A 25,369-nucleotide genomic window follows, 5' to 3' on the forward strand; every position below is an offset into this window, starting at 1 on the left:
ATTAATCAATTCTGAAAAATCCTCTCAGCAATCCAACATCGATCCAGTTAAATGCAAGTATGAATCCACTGACGATCAGCAATGCTCACCAGAAGAGTCGCTTGAATGACCATGATAAGAGGTCTAATAGCCGTTCTCTAGTTTTGATAGGTGAACCAAACCATGTGCAAGACTGGAGCTGGCTCCCGGCAGCATACTTCCGTCCAGTGAAAAGTGATTGGCACTTACAAACTAATTCCTCACCCCAACCAATTCAACTAAGTTACAAACAAATTCATGGAATGTAGGAGGTCTACAGCAAAAAATAAGCAATCCAGGAGTAATTTCCTTAAGGACACTGTAATCATTTTACAGGAGATGTGGAGCTTCACCTCAATTCCAATGATAGGTTATATTGAAGCAACTAATCTAGCAGGAAAGAGCAAGCATTAAGGCACATACAAAGGAGGGATGACCATCTAAATTCCCGCCGTATTATCTCAGAAAAATCAAAAACAAAAACCCTCACAGGAGCCCTGGCTTCTCCCAGTACAATGTGAAAAGTGGTCTCCGATTGAAGATACAAAATTGATCATTTTAAATTTGTATGTATATCCTGTGTAAAAGCAAAAAAATGAGATTGTGCACAGGATGGAAAGCACAATTATGACATTCAAAAATAACAACAACAATTCGCTTATACTGATGACCGTTGACTTTAATTTAAATGTATTTATCCCACTAGTTAAAGAAGATGTAAACTCGTTGTAACACCAGCTATGGGACATTCTACATCAAGTTATCCCAACCACCTGCAGCACAAACCCTTTGGCTGCCTGTTTTCAGTACCATATTATGGACCAGGGAAGGGCAGTGTTTGCAGTTAAGGTAACATTTTTCTCCATATGTTTATGTTGTTCAAACTTCTATTTATGGCTCATTAATTGAACACCTTTATTATTAGGGTGAGCGCTATAAGTAAATATTGTAAGCTCTGACTGCACTACTGACAGTGGTTCCAGTATAAAAAGAGAGAAAGGGACAGAATTTTAATAAATGCAAAAGGCCATGGTCAACTCTAGACCAAATTGGGGGCCCAATTATTAAAGAATGTCTCAAAAGGGCACCCATGGTATGTGTCCTTGCATTAAGTGCAGATATACAGCTTTCGTGAAATCCCTAGAATTTACAGAAGTAGGACAAGAAATAGTACTCCTAGAAAATATTTGTGAACTGCATTTTAGAATGAGAAAATATGCATTTGTAGATATACTCATGCGAAAATCTGTGTTTGCAAGTTCACTTTCTCTCCAATCACTTTTTTCCCCAACTCTGGAAAAAGGTTTACATCTGCCATTGTCAGGAGTCAATTTCCAACATTTCTCTGTATGGGAAAAGATTAGAGAAGAGTTGTTGAAAACCCTTAAAACATGCAAGTTAGTAGGTTTGCACAGACTTGAAGGGCATTCTAACCCTGAAACTATTGCTTACCACTACCTACAGCCACAGTATGTAGATCTGCGGAAATATAATGGGATTGCAAATATTCAAACACTACTATGGTGTTAGCCATGGCATAATCAGACAGGCTATATCATAGCTTCTATATAATGAGATTGCTGCCATGATTTGTTGCCGCACTACATGGGACCAAAGAGTCAAGTGGATTTTGTTACAGGACAATGAAGCAACCTGACCCATGGACAAGTAGATCTTTTATTAAATTCCACACCCCTGGAATTAGAAAGGTGCACCTGCAAATATTAAGATCCCAGAGTTTGGAACAGGAGTTCCACTGACACTCCCATTTACTTATTATTGTGCAAAAGCCCAAACCAATATCGATTAAACAGTTGCAAGCTTATCATTATTCAAATATATAGCCAGGTTCTCTATAATACCACAAGTAAAAAGCTATCAATTTGAGTAGCACTTGGAGCTAGTAATGGGGACCCCCTTAAATCAGAAAGCAACCAACCCAGGGCAATCATACATACCATCAATTTGAAAAAGCTCAACTGAAATAAAGTTCTCAGGGGGCATTATTGAGGCAAATTATGTTTCCATGTACAAACAATTGGAACAAGTCTACAGTAATCCAGTTGAATTATGAGAAATGTTTTCCTCCACATACTGACACAACTTTCCAATAAAACTCACAAAGCACACCTTTCGGCATCCAGGATAAGTCATAACTGGTGGTACTCAACTTCTTTGAGATCAGCAAAAAAAACTACTTCGAGAATTTGGACTCACGAAAATGAAGGGTCATCTGGGATGCCAAAAAACAGACCGCATCATGAACTAATCTGGGTGAAGCTCCTTTACAACAGCAAAGGAACCAAAAAGAGTTCAGGTATATCGTTAACCGATTGGATATGGTTGAAGTGCCAGCAAACAATCCTAACATCAGTGGAAAAAATTGCGTTCAACCATTTTTCTAGCCTCCAAAGCAAGGGGAGTGGAGGACGATATCACACAGCTAATTAAGAGGCCCATTCAGAGCGCAGTCATAGGCCCACTAACAAATTCCAGGTTCATTGAGTCCTCGGCCTACGCAGGAGAGTGTAAAATACTCAGAGCTTGAAGTAGAACTAATCATAACCCCTTCCATGCTCATGACGAGCTCAGCTCGTCATGAGGTAGCCTGGAGCTGTGCTCATGACGAGCTGAGCTCGTCATGACACCAGCAAAATGGCAATTCCCAGCACAGGAGGGGAATTGCCTTAGCAGCCATAGTGTTAAATAAGGGGTGTACTGAGGGCGCCCTCAGCCCCAGCAGCTTCCTTGAGATCATTTAAAGCCAACTTTCAGTTGGCTTTAAATACAGTTATTCGAAGCAACACTTGAACGGCTTTTGTGAATTGATGGCACAGACTGCACCACAACTAGACACATTTCGCATCACAAGTAGGTGCTTGTCCCAACATGCAAAAATTACCTGAATTCCTTCCAAAACTTCCCTGAAAAATAATTGCCAATACTACTTATGCATTATTAGGGCACTGGAAAGTTCAAACTTGGATTCCTGTATTCTAAATTGCTTCGATGAATTCACTGTACTCACATAATAAGGAAAAACTTTTATTTGAGTTGTGTCCTGTAGCCCTGATGCTGATTCAGATTGTGAAGGCAATGCTGAGGAGACTCATCTGCAGGTTTCACAGGACGGCAGGTTTTCCACAGTGAAATTGTAGATGACTGAGAAATTATCAGTGCCAATAGATGAGCAGTAGCTTGTCTACAAGGGCGAAGCCTTGGCAGATAAACAGCAAATTTCGCATTACTCTATTGGGCCAGAGAGACTGTCTCTCAAGAAGCCCCAATGGTATTTTCCAAAACCATTTGGAGTCTGGTTCCTTCTGTGCTATTAGCTAGCAACAATTGTTCACAAGGAACACATTTACAGGAGTCATCTTTTTTAACACAGGTTTTTACTCTGCGTTGGTTTAGTCAAAGACAAAAAGGTTACAAATAACATTAAGGCAGAATCAATCTGCCGTAAATCAATTGCAGTAATACATTATAATTATTAGTTTTGGGAAGAAAGTAGCTAAAAGGATATATTAATTTGTACTCAATTCAGCCGAAATGAGTAATACTTGTATTCATTAGTTAGTACATATCATAAGATACATGTATATTTGAAATACAATGCACAAAAAGCAGTGATTAGAAGGTTTTAAAAGAAAATAAAGGAAAATAGTGACAATTGTGGCCTCAGTGAAGTGACCATAACCAACAATATCTTTAAAAGGACATAGTGACATAGTGATTAAATTTATTGGTATGTCTTTGGATGTCTGTGTGGTTCTGTTTCAATATTCAGGACAAAGAACCAGATTATAATCTGGTGCTTTATTCGACTTTCCTTCGTTGCTGCTGATGACGTTTCGACACGACTTGAAAAAGGGGGGGGGGGCTGTTCAGGGCAGGAGTATTCTGAGACTACAAAAATGCATTGATTTAAAACTTAATTTACAATAGTGGTATCAGAAAAGACGATATGTAGGGGGGCTACTCAACAGTAAAGAAAAACTTTTTTTTTTAGTTCTTTCCTATAGCCTTGGTAATGATTCAGATTGTGAAGGAAATGCTGAGGTGACCCATTTGCAGGTTCCACAGTAGGCAGGATTTCCATAGTGAAAATGCTGATGACTGAGAAATTACCAGCGCCAATAGGTACCAGAGGCTGCTCTACAAGGTAAAAGCCCTCGCGGATGAACAGCAACTCTCAGATTACTCTACTGGCCCAGAGAGACTGTCCCTCAAGAAGCCCCCAAGAATATTTCCCCCATCCATCTGGAGTCTGGTTCCTTCTGTACGACTCATAAATTCTTGAATGTCTGCAGATGTTGAGTTTGGGCTTATGAAAGTATGTATTCGAAGGTCGTGAGCTGGGTCCTGTGTCTTGAATTCAGCAACACTCAAACGGTCAATATAATTGTAGAAGCAGTTTTGAATAATAAATCAACATGCAGAATTAAAATTGCCTACCCCGAGCAGCCACCACTACACAAGACTACAAGCAAGGGCTTGGTCTACTTAGCTTGGCTAATATGGTGACGCATATATTATATCTCAAGATACTAGAAGCCAAGGACTGCTGCAGTGCCTCACCCGGATGACAGTGTGCAGTGAGCAAGCAGTTCTCTGCCGCAGCTGGTGGCACTGGTAACCACTGTGCAATTTGAACATATTAAAGGCCATTTCTGGGCACAAAAAACAGAAAGAAAAAAAACATTGAGCGTGGCCAGCACAGCCATGGAGCCGAAACTGTAAATCCAAGCTCTGGTGCAATTGGTAGCACGGGAGAAAAGATCCAGGGAGCATTGTGCTCCATTGCCCCACACATAGCCACTTATGAAAGAGGGGGGCCTCGGCGAATCAGGGTGGCGAGAGTCGCCCCTCTCCCCCACAGGATGGATTTGATGGCACTTGAATGCTTCCAGGGCCCAGCAGAGTTGCACAAGATGGTGGTGCTCTGGCAGAGCTGAAGCCGGTTTTGGGGGCCAAGCCGGGTTTGGAGCACTCTGTCCTGGACAAGAGTAGGTATCCGGTTGCTCACTCCACGAGAGTCCCGAAGACAGCAGGTTAAGAGCTGGAGTTGTCACATACACGCCCGATCCCAGAGGTGCTGGTGTGGCCCCAGTGAAGATGCAGGCTGCTGTGGGGGCCCAGAGCACCGAAAAGCAGACCTCCCTGAGTGACCATACCTTGAAAAGAAGGTCGCAGGACTTCCACGCGTGCCCCACCCGTGGAAGAGGAAGGGAAAGACGCCCCCAGTAGCAGTGGGCCCTGTGGATCAGCCTGACATGGCTCCAGGAACGAAGGCCTACACATGACCTACAGAAAGGCATGACATCCAGGGGAACCGGAGGCGAGACAACACAGACCCAAAGCCTACTGGGTCTCGAGGGGGCACAGAAAATACAGAGGAGGTGCTGCCCGAGCTCAGAGCTCCATGGCCACAAAGGAATGCAAGGGGAGGGCAGCTACTACAAACTCAAGATGCTGCGTGAGGAGAAGGCAGTATCTGTTAGACCTCTCTGCGGCAACCCAGACAGCAGTAGGTGGATCAACACTGGAATCCAGTGAAAGCTCCTGCCCGAGTGGTATACAGGGCAACCCCCCAGAAGAGATAGTGTTTGGAGCGTGGACCTAGAGCAGAGCTAGACAGATCGCCACACACAACGCCAAGTAGAGAGGGAGTGGCTGGGCCTCCGTGGACTGCGTGGGTGCCCCCTGGAGGTCCAAAGGAGCATCCAGACACAGAGGTCTGCGCGGGAACCAGAGAAAGGGGCTATGCCGGCTCCTGTGGGAGTTTCACCACCAAAGGTGATACACCATAGAGCCAGAGCTGGGCGGAAACCAGGAGAGGTACTCAAGTAAGGGAGATCCACAAGAGAGCTCCATGTAGAACAAGCATTGAAAATGCAATAGGCCGCACCTTTAATTAAGTTAAAGCCATTTGCTTTGCTAATGGTATTGTATAGCAAAGCAAATGGCTTTAACTTAATCAAAGGCGAGACCTATTGCATTTTCAATGCTTGATATTTTTAACGGCTGCGTTCTCTGCCTATGTTTTTCCTCTTTTTGTCCTGTTGTGTGGTATGCATGGGCTAAATGCATGTGAGTGATAAACAGAAGTTTGAGTGAAGGTAGCAGACGTGTCTCTAAAACGTGTGTTTATTTTCGCATCACACTTTCACTTTAATTGAAAGCGCGATGCGAAAGTAAACACGTGGCTGCCTTTTCCAAAGCCGAATGAGAAGAAAAAAGTGCGTAGGGACTAATGAAGGAGAGAGTGTCACGCCGCCAGTAAACGATCCAATCCCGGTGTGCAGGGCTAAAAGGAGACAAGGCGACAACAAGGAGGGACTAAGAAGCCTTTCTTTTCAATCGTGAGCCTGCGTTTTACATGGAGGATGACGCCAGCGAATGAAGGAGATGGGCGGGGCTTCAACTCCGTTTCCGAGAGCTTCAGAATCTGTATTGATTCCAAGAAGGCCTCGTATGACAAGAGCAGCGCATGCGCTGCTTTCGCCAGGTCGAGACCTAAAAACAAGGAATACAGGAGGTCCGTGGACACCGACTACTCCATGAGGGAAACCACGAAAGATCCTTATAGCGTGAGATTGGTGCCCCCCTAAAGCCCATGCACGGCAGGGAGGACTCAGGGCCCATGATGAGTGGACAGGCTGAAGCTGGGACAATACCGGACCTAAAGGACACACAACCAAAAGAATGGTGGCAATTTGAGACACTAAGGTGTTACTAGAACACAAAATTGAGTCTGTGGTGCAGGATATTGAATTGCTGTGTACTGACTACTAGAAACTGGCTAATACAGTGGCAGAAACTAAGTCCACCATCATGCAGATCCACCCCACAGTATCAGAACACTCCGCCATGCACCTAACTCTTCGGGGAACAGTGGCTGTTATCCGCCATTCGGGGGGGGAGGGGCAATACCTCAGCTTCTTACACCGTAGAACGGGTGCACAGAGTCTCGGGGTGCCACCCGATATTGGGGGCCCCTCCATGCCCCATGGTGGCGAGATGACTTAACTTACAAAACTGTGACAATATCATACAACCAGCATGATCCCGAGGGACCTAGTACATAGAGAGGTGGCCGGTAAGCAATTATTCCACCTACAGTCGTATCTTGCGGTCAAAAGCCATCTGCAACAAGTCAAAATGAAATACGCACTGCAATACCCAAATCACCACTAGGGGAGGAGCCCACTTCTTCACCTCCCAACCACCAGAATGGGAATGGCATGAGAAAGGGGTCACTGTATGTTGGCTGAACGTGAAGAGCCTAGCCCATCCGGATGGCAAAAGCAAAAATCGAGACGTCCCCGTAACATGACAACAGTCCCCAAAGACTAGGCAGAACTGATAGACCACACGTCCTGGAGAAGTTACAACAGGGATAGTTTTGGACCTCTGACAACAGATGAACTTACCTCGACAGGGACATTGGGAACTCTGTTACAGGAACCGACACATCAGACGACGATACAGATAAGCCAAAAATACCGGTGATCACCCAGATGACAGCAGATGGCAAACTATGTTGGGCACTGCACTGTTTTAAAGAAGGTTTAGTTCACAAGAGATTGCCAGTGGGAAGGCCACCGCCTACATCACACTGTGAACTTTTATGCAGCGGCTGGTAAACTGCTCCAAAATAAATAATTCATAATCACCACACACTAAACACTATGTTGCTAGAGTTCCTGAAATAAAGTATTTGATATGGCAGCAAAACACCGACGCTAGTCCCAGATAAATTGTTGCAAGAGACAAAGATGCATTTGGAGGAGAAGCCGGGAAGGATGCTCAAAATAAACAAGATTTAGGTCCATTTCTAGATGTGACAGGGGAGTGTTTGATTTATTACTATTAAACATTGCTTCACCATATTGGCCTATTTGGGATAGTGATTTGCACCACAAGTGAACTTTCAAAAACAGCAATTACAGGTTAAAGGACTGTCTCTTTGTGGCTAAAGCCTTCAAGCTTTTGGAAGGAAAAAAAGTAACTTGTAAGTAGATTGCTTTTCTTGCAAAAGGGATCATCAAGTGGAGTAACATTAGAATTCGTGTGGTACTGGTACTGCAGGCACCACAGTATATGCTACAGAGATCTGCACTTATTACAATCAGTAATTCTTTTTTTTGTCACATCTATTTAGAACATACTACCATAGGAAATCTTGCCCTCACTTTCCTACCAAATTTCCATGTCAACCAAGTACTACTCCTGGAAGAAGTAATTATGCAAACTAAATAATCTTTCAGTGTTTCCAAACCAGAAAGACTTTCCCTATTATACATATTTATATATATTAAGTTTGGCTGTCTCAGCAGCCTTATGTAGTAAACATTTTTTTAAATAATAATACATATACAAGTACATAAAGTAGGAGGCATTAGGCCAGAAATGTATCACAGTTGATGCCACGTCTTGATTCGCAATATCAGAATTAGCGGAATTTTCACTTGGGGAAACTCCACTAGTATGTGGAATAGCTAAATACACTAGTTTGCGGTTAGAAGCTGGGCTGTCAAGACCTTCAAATGGAGAACTACTACATTATTCAGGTATCTCCCACTGTAGAAAAGCACAACCTTACTCGTCCAAGACAGGAGTAAGTACCGTTGTAGGGAGAGAAATGGGTCAGAATACCACCGTTTTCTATGAAGGACAAATATGAAAGAATGTTACATAAGTAAATACACATTTATGTTTTAGAAATTCTTCATGTGTACATTTTGGGAATTGGGATACTCTTGGAAATGTAAAACCAGCTTCGTTTTCCTTGAGAAAACGTGTGATTTTCTGTAAACCTTAACAGTCCAATATCTACACCAAATGTGGAAGCAACTCTACAGGAGGAGATTTCTTGCATCTTTTTGCAGCAGTCATGGGCCCCTTAAAAAGTCATCTTGCCACCTCTGATGAGCTGACAAGGCATACCCTTGACTGAGGTGAGCCAGTCCCGTTTAGCCAGTCCCGCTCTTACTCCCAATAGGTTCCTTAATAAGACTAAAAGGTTTACATGATCAAAGATGGTAAAAGAGTAAGGCTTTAAAACCTATAGTCAACTCTTCAAGAAACATCTCATTGACAATGTACCCAATGTCAGGTCAACTCTGGAAAAAAAAACTTTCTCATCCTTTCTGACAGTAGTCTCACTTTCTCAGCCTGCTTTTTATGACTCACCCTATTACCTTTTTGCTTCTTTATAGTGACCTGCCCTTGATGATGTACATCTACTCTCCTGGATGTGCGCTACTTTCAGCTGGATTACCTACTGGAAACTCTTATAAGGTAATGCCCTCACTTTCTTTGTAGGTAGGTTTACACTAGATAAGCTGCTATTTGAGTTATAGACTTACCTACATCATACATCAAATATACAATGGCTCACCTCGGTGTAGGTGGTGGGCAGGCTGTTTCAAGCACCTGTGTCTTCGCAGCATCGAGGGACTGGAACTGTGCTATCAGAGCTTCCAGGTCATCCTAAAAGCAAACGGTCTTGTTAAAAACAATGTTTGGCCACAGCTTCAACATCTACCCTTATCTCCCATTTTTAGGATTAAGACTAGGATTACCCAGTGAAAGAGGGTCGGGCGTTTATAAAAAATGTACCCTGGCACTCCACATTTACATATGATATCTATCTTGTTTTTTTGGCTTCAGATAACTACGGCAAAGCATGCTCCTCAAAGTTGTGCCCTGCTGTACGTGACCTTGGGTTTGTTGGGAATACATTTCGCAACTGATTTGTCCAGTTTCAATAAGTACCAGTGTGTATATAGAATCTTGTAGATAGTATGGTTGTGTGCACTATATCTGGTAATAAAGGTAAGTTTCCAGTCCTTGCGTTTTTTGCATTTCACATCTCTGTTCCTTAGTAGTGACTGCTGTGATGTGAAAAGTATTTTGTTTCTAGCTTGGTTCAGAACCCTTTGTGAGCATCCTCAACAAATGAAGCGTTGCCCCAATTCTTCAAGTTCTGTGCAGAAGACAGAGGCTTAACAACAGTTTCTCCTGATCTGTGTCATCTCACCCAATGGAATCAAGTTAATTTGAGAGGGTGGGTGAGCACTGGTTGCATGTAAAATCGAATTACATGCAGTAGTCTTTCTAAACAGTTTGACATGATCTTATTCTCTTTAAAATAAATCATTACGCACAAAGTCTATTTCTTGCTTATGTGTCTTGTGAGTAAACTGCAGATTGTATGTTTTAGTGTTCAAATGTCTCAGTAATCTCTCCAACTGTTCATCATTACCTCCCCAAATGACAAAGATGTCAATATAACGACCCCAGTAGATGATGTGTTCAGTGGCTTCTGGTGGACTAGCCGTCCATTGATGTTTAATCTCAAAGACATCCACGTATAAATTTGTGAATGATGGTGAAAATGTTTAGCCCATAGCAACATCCATGGCCTGTCTGTACCAGATCCCCTGTTGAAGAAATGCATTCATTTCCAACATTTGTGTGTGCTCAAATAATGTTGCATCTCTTGAGGACAAAGCAGCTGCCAACGATTCAATTCCCTTTTCTAAGGCAGGGCTGTGGAATTCCTATAGCTTGACGCCCAGGACATTGTTTGGGGTCAAGGGAAACCGGTCTTCAGGTGTATTTTGTCCTTGTGACAAGTAGGCCCAACCCCCTGCTGCACCAACCCTTTGGCTGCCAGTTTGCAGTACCACATTATGGATCAGGGATGGGCACTGTCTGCAGTTAAGGTAATATTTTTACCCATATGATAATGCTGTTCAAACTTGTATTCATGGTTCATTAATTGAAAGCCTTTATTATATGTGTGATCGCTCTGAGTAAATGTGCAAGCTACTGAGAGTGGTTCGGGTACAAAAATGTGTACACACGTTTTTAAAGATTAGCAATATGAGGCTATGTATAATGCTCCCAGAATGCTCTCTATTAGATGCAAATATTTGCAGAAGCTTGAAAGCAAGATTGATGATTCTTTGCTTTCAAAATAAAATGTTCTTAAAAAACATGAAAGCAGGGAAAAAACATTTTGCTAAACTACTGTAAAATTTCAAGTACCATTTATTTGCAGCATCATTTAGTAACATGTGTTGATCCATGCTAGTATTTCCCAAAAACATTCATATTGGAAAATCAGTGTAACCAGTTTCAATAACATTATGGGAAACAAAAATAAACAAACATTGGCAAAGCCGGTAGGTTAGAAATTTGTGGTCAGCTTTTTATTTTTTTCAATGTGGGACTTGTTTTGGCATGGTTTTTGTAAAACCTTATTGCTGTGGGAGCTGCCGGGCCCTCACCATTATAACAAACATTGGCAAATCCAAAAATAGGGTTTTTTTGGTCTCAAAAAGCACAAACTGACACAGTAGTTACTGGCCATGAACAAAACTACTTTGTGGGCAGATATGCTCCTTGTGAAAGAGCAGAATGCTATCACTCACAGTGAAGCCAGCCGATACAGAGAGAGAGAGACAGAATTTTAATAAATACTAAAAGGTCATGGTCAAAGCCGGACCTAATTAGGGACCCATGGTACCCATGGTATATATATCCTTGCATTACGTGCAGCTATTACGGCTTTCGGGAATACCCAAGAATTTAAAAAAAGAAATCGTACTCCTAGAAAATATTTGTGAACTGCATTTTAGCATGAGCAAATCTGCGTGTGTAGATTTGCTCATGCGAAAATCTAATTGTTTGCAAGTTCACTTTTCCTCCAACCATTTTTTACCCAACTCTGGAAGAAGGTTTCTGTCTGCCATGGTCAGTAAATTTCCAACATTTCTCAGTATGGAAAAGGATTAGAGAAGAGTTGCTGAAAACCCTTAAAACATGCAAGTTAGTAGGTTTGCACAGACTCAAAAGGGCATTCTAAACCTGCAGCTATTGCTTACCACTACCTTCAGCCCTAGTATGTAGATCTGCAGAAATGTGGCGAGATAAGGAGATTGCAAGTAATAAAACACTACTATGGTATGAGCCCTAGCATAATCAGAGAGGCTATATCAGAGCTCTTATATAATGAGATTGCTTCCATAATTTGTTGTGCACTACATGACACCAAAGGGGAAAGTGGATTTTGTAACAGGATAAGTAGATTTATGAAGCAACCTGCCCCATGGACAAGTAGATGTTTTATTAAATGCCACACCCCTGAACTTACACTTCACAAATTGTTGTCTTCACCCAGGGTATGCTTTTATCCTCCAGCCTTCTCTGGTGCACCTGAAAGTCCCAAGAACTCTCGGAACCCCTGACTATGTTTCTACCAGACACTTCAACCCTGGCCCTGGTCAACCCTGCTCAGCCTCTTCCTGACGCGACAGTTGCTCTTCTGCCAGGGGCTCAACCATCACTGATCAGTTACAAAATGTGGGAAATTTCTGAAAGGTGAAGGCCATTTTGATATGATCCCACTCTCATGCCCAACAGTTTATGGTAAAGAGTATGGCTTTACCTTGTGATAAGTACGTTTTGCAAGTTTAAAAGGATTTTTGGCTCCTACTCAGACACACTCAGAAGGCCAATATCATCAACCATGATGATAGCAGTGAAGCAGGTAATCCTTTTCCCCTTTCCAGCACAGATGGTACGGACAGTTTGGCTCTGCAGAAAGCAAGTGGCCTGGGCACTTTTCCTGAGGTAGAGCTGGAGAGTCCATCAGCACCTCCAACGGAGGTTACCTCCTTCATGGCTGTGCTACGTAAGATTGTGAAGATTATGGAATGCCTTTGCCTCTAGATGAAAACCACACAGATGCTGCAACTGGACTCCTCCTCTGCTGTAATTCCCTTGCTCACTTTCAACATGGCATTCATATCTCTCATTTTGGTCAAATGGAGTAAACAAGTTTCTACTCAGATAGTGAATCATCAGGTCACACAGCTTTATAATCCTTCACCTCAACCCACCCTGGCTCAATCCTGGAGAGTCTTGTGGTATATATAGGCTTCCACTACCTCCTAGCAAGTTCAAGTTCAAAAACAACTTTATTTCGATTCATAACGAATCATAAAAAGCACATAGACACAAAATGCATAATTAAGGGGTACAGTTACATAAAATTGATGTCACTGTTAAAATAGAACAATTAAAATATTTACAAATTTTTTAAAAAAGCAGCAATTTTTCAATAGTTCCATAGGGTGTCGTCAAGACTGTTATATTATCTGTTTCCAGAACGTTTTTTGAGGCGAAAAGCAGCTACCAAGAAGTTTGCGACACTAAACATAGTTAGTGGTGAGTCTAACTTTTTTAAATAAAATAGAGCAGGCTTGGCTTGGACAAACCCCTTGTTTTTAAGCAACGGAACAATGTACTTTTTCCTAGGCAGGGCATATATACTGCAAAAGAACATAAAGTGAGTAGTGTCCTGCAGAGAAAAACGATCACATTTGCAGACCGCTAAATCCTCGGGCTTGGTCCACAACTTAGAGTCATTTAACAGGAAGTGAATCTGGTTAAGTCTTAGTTTGGTTAATAACCAGCGATGTAATGGAATAGACACTACCGTTAGATAGGGTTCGATGGCCAGTGTAGTTTTAGAAATATAATGCTCCCTCACAGTGGGTTTCACAAGCTCACAGCTCTCCCGCTCTATTTCTCTCACTTTGATAAAAGTCGCTTTGAACCATTCCAGGTCATCTTTAACAATGCAGTCAGGTTTGTAGAAAAGATCTGGGCGGCCCAGGGAAGTTAGTGTTTTTTTAATGTATGCTAGCCACGGGATGTTTTTCATATTGTCCAAAAGTAGGCAGTCTCTCATAATTGTGTGGTTCAAAGTTAAATTGGAGTTCAGCCATGTTTTTAACCACATCAGAATTGGGGACTGTTTGATAACTACCTCCTAGCAGAATCCTGGCTCTTTTTCTCTCTACTCTCTGAGAGGGAATCCAAGAGGATTGAGGCAATAGAGAAGGAGTTGGTCTTTTCGGTGAGCCTTGCCCTTTTGCTCCCAGAACGCAATCAGTTCTTTCCACAATACAGAGGGCTTGGCAATTCCAAGGGTGTCAAAGTCCTCCTCCTCTCCAGAATTGCAAAACCACTTTAGATCACCTTTGAGGGACCACATCTGGCCAGAAGGAGGGAGGGTGCCATTTCACTTATAACATTAGCTGTCCATCTCTATGAACCATTGGTTCCTCCAGAGTGTCAATCAAGGCACACCCTTCCAGGACATGTTCTCTCCCATTCTGTATTTCCTCCTTCCCCTCAAAGGGTCATGCTTTCACTCTCAATCAAAAAACATTTTAATTTCCTTTGTCTCAGTCAACACTTTGTTGAGGTGGGCAAACCAGGGAAGGCTTGAGCTGGATGCCTGACTTTGGCTCACCTAGCAGTCCTCTTGGTGCATCAAGACCAAAACGAGCAGGGCTTTCATGTGGCTTCTGCCTGCCACCACACTCTAAGCTCATGTGCAAAAATTGAAGACAAACAGCAACACTTGATGTAGAGTAAGAGAGAGAAAAGATACCCATCTAGTGCCAGAACTGCACAATGTGAAATCCAACAAACCTGGTCTCAATATTGGCTTCCCTGTTTGGCCAGATTGTGTAATCTTAAACAAATGTTTAATTTATGTGTCTCTTTTTTTCTTCATTATTGCATATGAGAGCATGTTGAAATATGTAAGCTTTGGATGTGTGCTGTACAAAATATATCTTGTAACAGAACATGAATGCCATCAGGCACCAAGAGAATTTTTCATTTTAAACAAGTACTTTAAATCTCTCTTTCTACATGTTCGGCGTGTGCGCTCCAAGAGAATGAGCCTCTGCACTTTTAACAAGCATTTACAATGCAATGGTTTTGCCTTTGTTAAAGTTAGAGCTATTGGCATTGCTCTTGACATTATTTTTATTTATGTTTTTTTTAGCATAAATAAATGGCATTGTCATTTACAATGCCACTAGCTTTATCTCTCGCAAATGACACACACAAACACACACAGAGCCCCCCCCCACACACACCCACACACACACACACACAGAGCCCCACACACACAGCCACACAGAGCCCCCCCCCACACACAGCCACACAGAGCCCCCCCACACACAGCCACACAGAGCTTCCCACACACACAGCCACACAAAGCTTCCCACACACACAGCCACACAAAGCTTCCCACACACACAGCCACACAAAGCTTCCCACACACACAGCCACACAAAGCTTCCCACACACACAGCGCCTTCCACACACACCCACACAGCAAAAGCAGGCAACAGGGGCACACGGAGGCACAAGCAGGCAACAGGGGCACACGGAGGCACAAGCAGGCAACAGGGGCACACGGAGGCACAAGCAGGCAACAGGGACACACGGAGGCACAAGCAGGCAACAGGGGCACAAGCAGGCAACAGGGCCACAAAAACTGAGGCACAAGCAGGCAACAGGGGCACGAAAACTGAGGCACAAGCAGGCGACAGGGGCACGAAAACTGAGGCACAAGCAGGCAACAGGGGCACACGGAGGCACAAGCAGGCAACAGGGGCACACAGAGGCACAAGCAGGCAACAGGGGCACACGGAGGCACAAGCAGGCAACAGGGTCATGAAAACAAGTAGAAGCAGGCAAAAGGGTCACAAGCAGGAATTGTAATTTAGACGGGGCTTAAGTGGAGAACGGTCAGTAGGGAAGTAGTGCGGCTGGTGCAGTGGTACCAGGCCGAAAGGTGAGAGGGGCTGTCTGCACCCCAGTTTGGACAGTTTCCACTACCTAACAGGGATTGGTGGGAGGGGGACGTACTTCTTGCTTCCTTTAGGGCTGTTACTTCGGGGACGCAGTGCACGCTCCTGCCTGCTGCCGCCGGGACACAACAACAGGCAGGGAGAGGACAGGCTGGGAGAGGGCAGGGAGGGGACAGGCTGGGAGAGGGCAGGCTGGGAGAGGGCAGGGAGGGGACAGGCTGGGAGAGGGCAGGCTGGGAGAGGGCAGGCAGGGGACAGGCTGGGAGAGGGCAGGTTGGGAAACTCACCCTCAACCCCTCACCCTCACTCACCCTCACCCTCACTCACCCTCAACCCCTCACCCTCAACCCCTCACTCACCCTCACTCTCACTCACCCTCACTCAGCCTCAACTACTCCCCCTCACCCTCACTCACCCAAAACACCTCACCCTCACTCACCCTCACCCTCACTCACCCTCACTCACCCTCACCCTCACTCACCCTCAACACCTCACCCTCACTCACCCTCAACACCTCACCCTCAACCCCTCACCCTCACTCACCCTCACTCACCCTCAACCCCTCACCCTCACTCACCCTCACTCACCCTCACTCACCCTCACCCTCACTCACCCTCACACAGTGCAATAGTTCTCAGACCATTTCAGTTAGAGCTTTTAGAAATGTTTATGGCTTTTTTTATTTGTAATACTTTAGCATTGGCTACAGGAAACAAAAATGCTAAACATTTACAAAATAAATCCATAAACAATTCTAAAAGCACTAACTCTAATGGTGCGAGACCTATTGCATTTCCAATGCTTGTTTTTGTTGTGCCCGGGACGGTTTTTTAACCCAAACCAATCCTGGTATAGTGTGGACATATGCATTAGAGCGCTTTCCATGAGCAGCAGCTTACATTACACAGGGTCAGATTCCTTTTATGTTGAGGAACGTCGGTGTTAGGTGATTTGCCCAGAATCACAGTATGTTGGCCCAATGCCATTCATGCCTCTGACTTGGTTCTCAAAAGTCAGCAGCTCTGACCATTAGGCCACAACTCTCCCCACCCCGCCCCCCACCCCCCAGCGCACCTTTTGCCAGGATCGGTGGCGGCCTATACACACACATACAAGTCGTCATCCTAGTATGAGCTTGAAATTAGGCTAGTAAGAACCACAGACTCGTAAAACTGAGTTAAAAGCGCCGCAGTGCACTATCACATCACCAAAGGCCAGGTGGGCACCACGGACACAGCAAAAACCTGCAACTGTGAGGTAACACGCACGGCATTGTCACCATGACATCAGTGCGTCGATGCGACGACGCAAGAACACCAAACACTGCTTCAGATTCACAGTCACAGTTTCCCAGATGTGGCGGGGGGCATGGTCCTCATCTGTGCACCATGTTTTCTCGCCAGCGCAACACTGCAGCAGGACGGATGATGGCTCCAGGCTGCACAGCAGCCACCGACTGACTGTGCAAGCACAAAAGACTTCAGAGCGTAACACAGTTTACCACTGGAAGCCAAGATTGTACCAGGCTCGTTTACCTAATCGAGCAGGCCCTACGGCTGAAAAATACCCCGTTTCTGAAGGTTCAATATTCGCCTAAAGTGTGAGAATGAAACCGCCTTTCGAAACCGATCACTCCGAAAGAGCGGTTCCAATGGCCTGCCCCATCTTTCAGAAACGTGTTACCCACACACTAACAATTAGTTCCAGAACTCCAGGCCTTTGGCTTGAAGAAGATATTTTCAGAACTTTTTTTTTTTACATTTTTAGCTTTCAGTGAATGTTGGTAATTAAGTTTACATTTTAAAATTTCCATTCCCGTACTTGCTCTTTCATTTCTTGACAGATTGCTCGTTGTGGTATACTTTCGGCTCTACACTGTTCCAAGGCGTGCATGAGCCTGATTCATGCTATTTAACAAATTACAATCTTAAAACCTGAAATTAGCTGTTTATGCTCTCGTCGTTTCCAGGCTAGACTTTTGGAATGCACTCTTATGCAGTGCTGTATAAACTGAAGCTGCTTTTTCCCAAATCAAGGCAATACTGCAGTCAGCAATATACTACTATTAGCACCGGTGATCTGAGCACAAGACAGGCGTGAGGAAAGGAGGGTGCAGAAAAGCAACTCACCTGCACCTTGCGACGGCGGCACTTCTCCGGTCTCCCTCTTCGGCATGGGAGACCGGCAACGTCGACGGCGGCAATCTCTCTGGCACTTCTCCGGTCTCCCTCTTCGGCATGGGAGACCGGCAACGTCCTCCGCATCTCCTGGGGTTCCCTCCAGGCCACGGGAGCCCCGCGGGCGCCGCCATACTTCTTGCCGTCTTCCTTCTTCCCCCGGGCTGCGGGGGGCGGGCACTTCCGGCCGGCCGCGCTAGGATTGGCCGGCCGGCCAGTCACGGGGCGGTAAACGGGGGAGGAGAGACGCAGAAGTGCCGGCAATGCCGGAACAGATTCGGGGGCGTTCCCGGCTTTCGCCTGACGTCGCGTGACGTCGGCAAAAGCCAAAGAATCTCGGGAACGCCCCCGTGTCTCCTCCGGCATTGACGGACAGGCCCCTCGTCCAATGGCTAGGCTCCATTTATGGAGCCAGCCAATGAATGACGAGGGCCGACCCAAAGCCACACTACAGTTCTCATTAGGTTTTTGCCTGCGCAAAAAAGATGCGCAGAGCGCATCTTTTTGGCGAGGCAAAACCTAAAAAGGAAAGGAGCGTGCACGCGCAGGCGCACACCTTAAAGGAAACATAGCTCAAAACCCATGCATACAATTAGCCTTTGCTATTATACTGGGCTACTGAATCCCATTTACTGGTTGTCCCATCCCATAAACTTCGACTGACTAGCAAACTGAGCCCCCATCTCAACTCCCTTCAGTGATGGAAAAAGGTTTCAGGAACTAGCTAGGATAACTAAGAGTAAAATATCATATTACAGTTAAAATGACTTTGAGAGTTTGAGTCATACTAACAAAGTGACAAAACAGTGACATGGAGCTGAAATTATTAACAAAATAAATAGTTTTGGGAAGGCCAGACAATAGCATCAATTATCCAATGTGCTGCTTTCTGTTCAGAAGCTTAGTCTATCTAACGTATTTTTAGGTCTCGCCTAGCGTTGCAGCGTGCATGCAACGCTGCTCTCTCTGTGAGTACACAAGTGGGGGGACCCAGTACCGAACCGTTAGGATGGAAAGTTAAATTAAAATAAAGAAGTTTAAGAAAAATACATAAAAACTTAGATTCACTGCTCGCTCTGTGAGGGCTATTGTAATCGAGGAGATTTCAACTGGGAACTTGAAGCCCCACCCCTCATTTTCATTGACTGGCGTCATCGCGTATGTAAAACGGTGGCCTCTGATTGAAACTGAGGCTTTTTTGTTTCCGCCCTGTCTCCTTTTCGTCCAGCCCATCTGGACTGGATTGTCTGCTTGGAGGCTGTCTTGACTGAATTTCTTATCCGAAGGAGGCTTGTAGTAACAGATCATGTTTCTGAGTGCATCGAGGTTCAGGCAGAGTTCACAAAGCTCAGCTCTATTAGCTCCGCATCCGGTTTTGCTTTCGTTGTCTTGTGTTGCTCCTCCATCCTCCCCCTCCTTTCTCTGTCCCTCTCCTGTGCGGCTGCAGCAAAAATGGCACTTTCCCGAGGGCGAAGATCCTCCACTACCCTTGCACTGGCTGAATTACACTGGCTGCCTGTACACCAGAGGATCCTCTTCAAATCCCTATGCACTGTCTTTAAGGCAGTGCATGGGATGGGCCCCCGACCACTTCAAAACAAATTTAAATGGTATGAACCCACTCGGATCCTTCGATCCTCCTCTACTAACCTCATCAGTATACCCAGGATCAGGAAAGCCACTTATGGTGGCAGAGCCTTCAGTATAGCGGCAGCTCATCTGTGGAATAGACTACCTACTGCCATCAGGAAAACAGATGAACTAATGGCCTTCCGAAGAAAGGTAAAAACATGGCTTTTCCCTAAAATCTAACTGCCCAGAATCAAATGACATCCTTTCTACCCATGATGCACAGCGTTTCAGCTATATTCATACAGCGCCAGGATGCCCGTAGGGTTGCAGAGCGCTTTATAAATACTATAAATAATTCTCTCCTCCATCCCCTCTTCCTTTCCAATCCTCCTCCCTCCTTTTCAAACAGTGAGCGAATTTTGTTGATATTAGTTTTTCTTTTCATCCGCATGTGTAAATATTTAGCTGTTTTGTGAAACAATACTGAAGGCGGTACATGTCAGCATGTATTTACCGATAAATGCGCACTCGAACTGCACTACTCGCCCCTGTGAAAACAGCATTGTAGTGCAAGCTCGGAGTGTCACTGGCTATTTAAACTTCTTAAGGAAACATTTTTTTTTTGCATGCCTCATGCTTTAACAGAGCCGAGCAGTTGGCCTGGCAGTCACGACTAAAAGTCATCAGACTCACACAAAGGAAGCACAATTTTCTTTTTTTTCTTTTAGAAAAACAGAGACAGATAAATAGATGGTTTGGAAGAGCAGGCCGCGTGGCCGCAGCCCCCGTAACGTTCCATGACGTCATGTACATTCTGGGAGCCCCTGTTTCAGCATCTCGCCCTTCACTCGCATCTGCCGAGCACAGAATGCGTTAATGTGTTGTGGCTATAAAGCTATCGCTGGTTCCCCCTTAAGGCCAGAGCCTTAAACGAAGACGGGGATCTCTAGAAATTGTATGGTGTCAAGTTCTGCCGATGCAACTGAGGACAGGCTGCTGCAGCAGGCGCAGTAGCCCGCTGATCTATTTTGCCTTCAAAGACAAGAGATGAGCCGGGGTTAATGCAGACAAAGATCTGTGTGCTTGGGTATAGGGGCTCTGTACCTCTACAATTTTGTGGGCTCTCAGTAACTCCTGGGAGGTGGGTGGGGATTGCGTTGAAATGAACCTCCTGAGCTACCTTCTGACGTCTGTGCGTCACTGGCTGAATCCGAAATACTGTATATTGTAATCTGTTGCCTTTTTTGTAGTCCTAAATTAATCAATTAGTTAAAAATACCATATTATACGCGTAAGCTTATTTCAACCAATTCATTTAACAGTAAGAAAACAATAAATATATTTAAACAGATACATTTAGCCGTACGAATACCTTGCAGATGTCAACGTATTTAACCGCACAATATCTGATATAGGTCACTATAATGTATCCAATACAGTTACTGGAGCCAATAACACACTGGGGCAAAAACGTGTATTAAAAGAAAACAAGCATTTGCAATGCAATAGGTCTCGCATGTACGCAAGTTTAAGCTATTGGCATTGTAAATGACAATGCCTTTTATTTAGGTTTTAAAAATGAAAACAAAAATAAAAGGCATTGTCATTTACAATGTCAATAGCTCAAACTTGCATAAATGCGAGACCTATTGCATTGCAAATACTTGTTTAACACAAGTCTCATCTTAAGCACTGTCAGAGATTCACAGTGCCTGACTGAATTCTACCAATGCTCTTTTAGGCCAAAATCCAGCTGTTGTGCTCCTCTTCCAAACCTCGCAAGTGAAAAACAAGAACGCATTGCACACCTTCTCCACACTCAGTCACAGAGAATGGTCTGAAAATAGTTATTTCTGTCCCACCCCAGCCTAGGCTCTTCCATTCCTGGTAGGTGTCATATGTATGCAGCAAAAAGTACAACTGATGGACAGAATGCAGAACAATGTCCTGCATTCAGAGATCTGGGCCTAAATCCATCGTTTTTTTGCTCCCCATGCCATTCCAGATAGAACCCAACAAATCAGTCTTGACCCTGCTCCCTATGGGAACAGTCCAGCCCGAACTGCCAGGCCAGGTCCTCCCTGGACTGGAAACAAGCATCCTAGGACCAGTTTCAGGGTTTCACCCCTCATCAGCCAGGCTAGCTTGACTCCAGTGGCAAGGAGAGCATTGGACCAACGTCTGGGCATACCCATCCTACTCAGTCCCGGGCTCACTGTGTCACTGGATTCAAACTAGCCTGGCTGAGGAGGGGTGATGCGCTGAAACCGGTCCCAGGATGATTGTTTCGAGTCAAGGGAGGACCTGGTTGGCAGTTCTGGCTGGACTGTTTCCATGAGTCACAGGGTCAAGACTGATTTGCATATGGCTGGGTCTAAACTGGTGAGGCATGGTGAGCAAAAGAACGATGGATTTAACTAAGATCTATTGACTGGGGGTGAATGTTAGATTTGCTCTGCATTCCGTCCATCATCTGTGTGTCTTTTGCTTTCTTGCCAGACGAGGATTCAAGCTAGCCTGGCTGATGAAGGGTGATGCCCCGAAACCAGTCCCAGGATGCTTGTTTCCGGTCCAGGGAGGACCGGTCTTTGCAGTTCAAGCTGGACTGTTCCCATGAGGCACAGGGTCAAGACTGATTTGCATATGGGTCTAAAACGGGGTGGCATGGTGAGCAAAAGAACGATGGATTTAGCCCAGATCTATTGACTGAGGGTGAATGTTTGTTTTGCTCTGTATTGTACTGCTTCTAGGGCTGAAGCCCGCAGTATTGTCGAAGGAGATCAGAGAAAACTGGAAACTAGCACGCAAACGTTTGTGGCACACATTTACTTTACTTGTGGATTTATATAGCGCAACGAATCATCCCCGAAGGGATCTCTCGGCGCTTCGAGGATGATGCACCTGCATTGATTATATGAGGGCATGTGGCAATATTATGCTTTTTTTAAAGTATTTTTTATTTTTCACAAAGCAGAATCTCAAACAGAGTTACAAAAGAAAGAAGATTCAAGACCCCCCCACCCTCCTCCCATCTCCCATATGTATTGATGACCAATAATGCAGGTACACAAACATACACAATGAGCAAAAATAGTGATAACTAATATCATAACAAAGGAATATGGCAAAGAAGATATTATGGGTATCTGGTAACCCTATTATGTCTCTGGGTCCCCTTGCCTTTGTTGGTCAATCCATTTAGAAAATACTCCCCAGATTTCAATCCCCATCCTCCTTTTCCTTCGCCCTTTCTTGGCATATACAGACTTTTCTAAATGGTATGTAGCGACTAATCTAGCCAGCCATTGTGCATAGGAGGGGGACTCAGAATCTAGCCAGCCGCAGGAGACACATATCCTCCATATTGTCATTGCAACAAAAATCAGCCCTTCCTCCTTTACTCTACAAGAGTCAGATTGTGTTCCTAAAAGAATGGTCGAGGGGTTTAGGAGTATTGATTGGTTAGTTATTTCGAAGAGTAAATTCTGTATTCTGAGTAGGGTGGATTTGATAGTTGGACATGTTGCAAATATGTGTATAGAGTCTGCCCCTACTTCAGAGCAGCGTGGGCATAATGTTCCTCTCCCAGATGCCGATTTAATGATTTTGCTAGATGTCATATACAGAAAGAATATAGTTTTGAAATGTTGTGCTTGGAGTTTAGCAGAGATTAAGATATGTTGTGATAATCGCAGGGAGTTGTAAAATATACTTTTGGGGGGATCAAGTTTAACATGCCATTTGGAAGCAATGGTTTCTAAGTCATCTAGGGTTTCCTTATTTATTATTTGATAGATAGTCCCAATGCGAACAGAGGTTACGGTTACGTTCCGGAGGGTGTTCATAAGCTCAACCTCGGCCAATCCGTTGGCTCCTCCCACCTTTCTAGCTAAGTAGTCGCAAATGGCCATGTATTTAAATAATTCTTGACTTTTTAGTTTAAATCTAGTCTGTAAATTTGAAAAGGATTCGATCCCCCTGGTTGTTATAATATCTCCTAGTTTTGTTATCCCTGCTCTGTGCCATTCAGATAAATAAGATGAACTAAATATAGCAGGTAAATTGCTGTTATTAGTTATAGGGGAGTAAAAGTTATATCTACCAAGTCCCAAAATTCTCCGGACGTGGCGAAAAACTTTGTAAGAGTTCATTAGCGTCTTAAATTTAACGCGGTTGTAGTATCCATAAGCGGTTTCTCGGAGTAGGCAGCCCCAATGTTGTTCCCCTACCAGAGACCGAAAGGGTGAGGGTAAAGACGGTTCAGTTCCAAAGGTGGAATCTCTTAGCAGAACTGAACTATATTCCAGGACTGCCGCCCAGTAATATCGGGTAATGTTAGGAAAAGCCCATCCCCCTCTGTCTTTTGGTAATGTGAGATGTTTTAATTCACGTCTGGGCTGAGCGTATGCCCAAATAAATGGAGTAAACATTTGTTGGAATTTAAGTAAGTCTTTTTTACTAAACTCAAGGGGAATGCAACGAAAAAAATAAAGTAGTTTGGGAAAATAAGTCATTTTAATAACATTGCACCTACCGACCAACGTTAGATGTAAATTATCGATTTGTTTTAATGCCTTCTTTATCTGGACAGCAAGGGGGGCCAAATTAACTGAGACTATTTCCTCCAGTCTAGGTGAAACTAGTACGCCCAAGTATTTAGCCTCTGGTACAACTCTGGTGTCAGTCCAGATGATTTTACTATTTATTAGTATCTGTGTTTTGTTTTTATTTAGGGCGTATCCAGATAATCTCCCAAATTTACATCCTCTAATGCTAGTGTGGAATTGACAGGGTCTGGAGTGATAATAGCAAGGTCGTCAGCGTAAGCCAAGATTTTACAGCTGTTTTGAAAGTATGTTACTGGAGAAATGTTGTGATTTTTCTCTATTTGTTTGATAAGGGAATCTAGGTAAAGGGCGAACAAAAACGGAGAGCAGGGGCATCCCTGCCTGGTGCCTCGTGATATTTTAAAGGGTTCCGTCAGTTGTCCATTTATGGTGACACTAGCAGTTGGATTATGATAAAAGTGCCTGCGTCGCCTGCATAAATCTACCGCCGAACCCCATGCTGTCCATTACCTTCCAGAGAATTCGCCATGAGACCCGGTCAAAAGCCTTCTCGGCATCGAGTAATATAAGTGACATCGGGTCTCCGGCTACTTGGGCAGCATCAAACAGAGTAATAACTCTCCTGACATGTTCGGTAGTCCCTTTCTTAGGTATAAAACCATGTTGCCATTTTGAGACAAGGGGTTCCACTATTCTGGACATTCTGGAGGCTAATACCTTAGAGAATATTTTGGAATCACAGTTGATAAGAGTTATTGGTCTATAAGAGCTCATTTCTAGTGAGGATTTATCCTTTTTTGGAAAGATAGAAATCCTAGCACTAGACCAAGAGGTTGGGAGGGGAGGTGCCGTTGAAGATGGATGCAATTACCTCTGTAAATATGGCCTTGATTTGACAGCAAAGATTTTTTTAAAATTCAACGGGGACGCCATCAGGGCCAGAAGCCTTCCCATCTGGGAGGCTATTAGGGGCATCCAGGATTTCTTCCCATGTAGGAGTAAGATTGGAAAGGGGAGACCACTCGGTCACCCCGAACGTATGGCTGGGTGCCCCGATCCCCCGGGAAACCTTTGCGGGCGGGGGGCGTGCCCCGGCCGGTATGCCCATAGCGGCGTGGTTGGCGCACGCCCCCTCCGCCTAAAAGGGTTGTCCTAACACCCGCCCGGAAGTCCGTGCACCTCTGGGCGGGATGGGGACGCTGCCCCGCCTTCCCACTGCAAGATAAAAGGTGCGGGAATCCAGGCAAGCGTCCTCTTGTTCGTGCGCTCTGAAGGCTGCATCACTCGTCGCTCGTGAGCCCTCAAGGGAACAAGCTGCAGTTTTTGAACGTGTAATAGT

At 44.5% G+C, this 25,369-nt stretch overlaps 1 protein-coding gene across 1 annotated transcript in view; it reads right to left on the reverse strand.

The window, feature by feature from the left end:
- LOC147677946 (kelch domain-containing protein 4-like) overlaps positions 1-25,369 on the reverse strand; it is a 214,904-nt gene that overhangs the window by 159,708 nt on the left and 29,827 nt on the right. Inside the window, exon 2 of the mRNA XM_086946543.1 lies at positions 9,425-9,516. Within this exon, the coding sequence (XP_086802669.1) occupies positions 9,425-9,516 (92 nt within the window). The remainder of the gene's footprint in view (positions 1-9,424; positions 9,517-25,369) is intronic.

The sequence above is a fragment of the Lissotriton vulgaris genome, chromosome 12 (genome assembly GCF_964263255.1).
Source record: "Lissotriton vulgaris chromosome 12, aLisVul1.2, whole genome shotgun sequence".
Taxonomy (NCBI): domain Eukaryota; kingdom Metazoa; phylum Chordata; class Amphibia; order Caudata; family Salamandridae; genus Lissotriton; species Lissotriton vulgaris.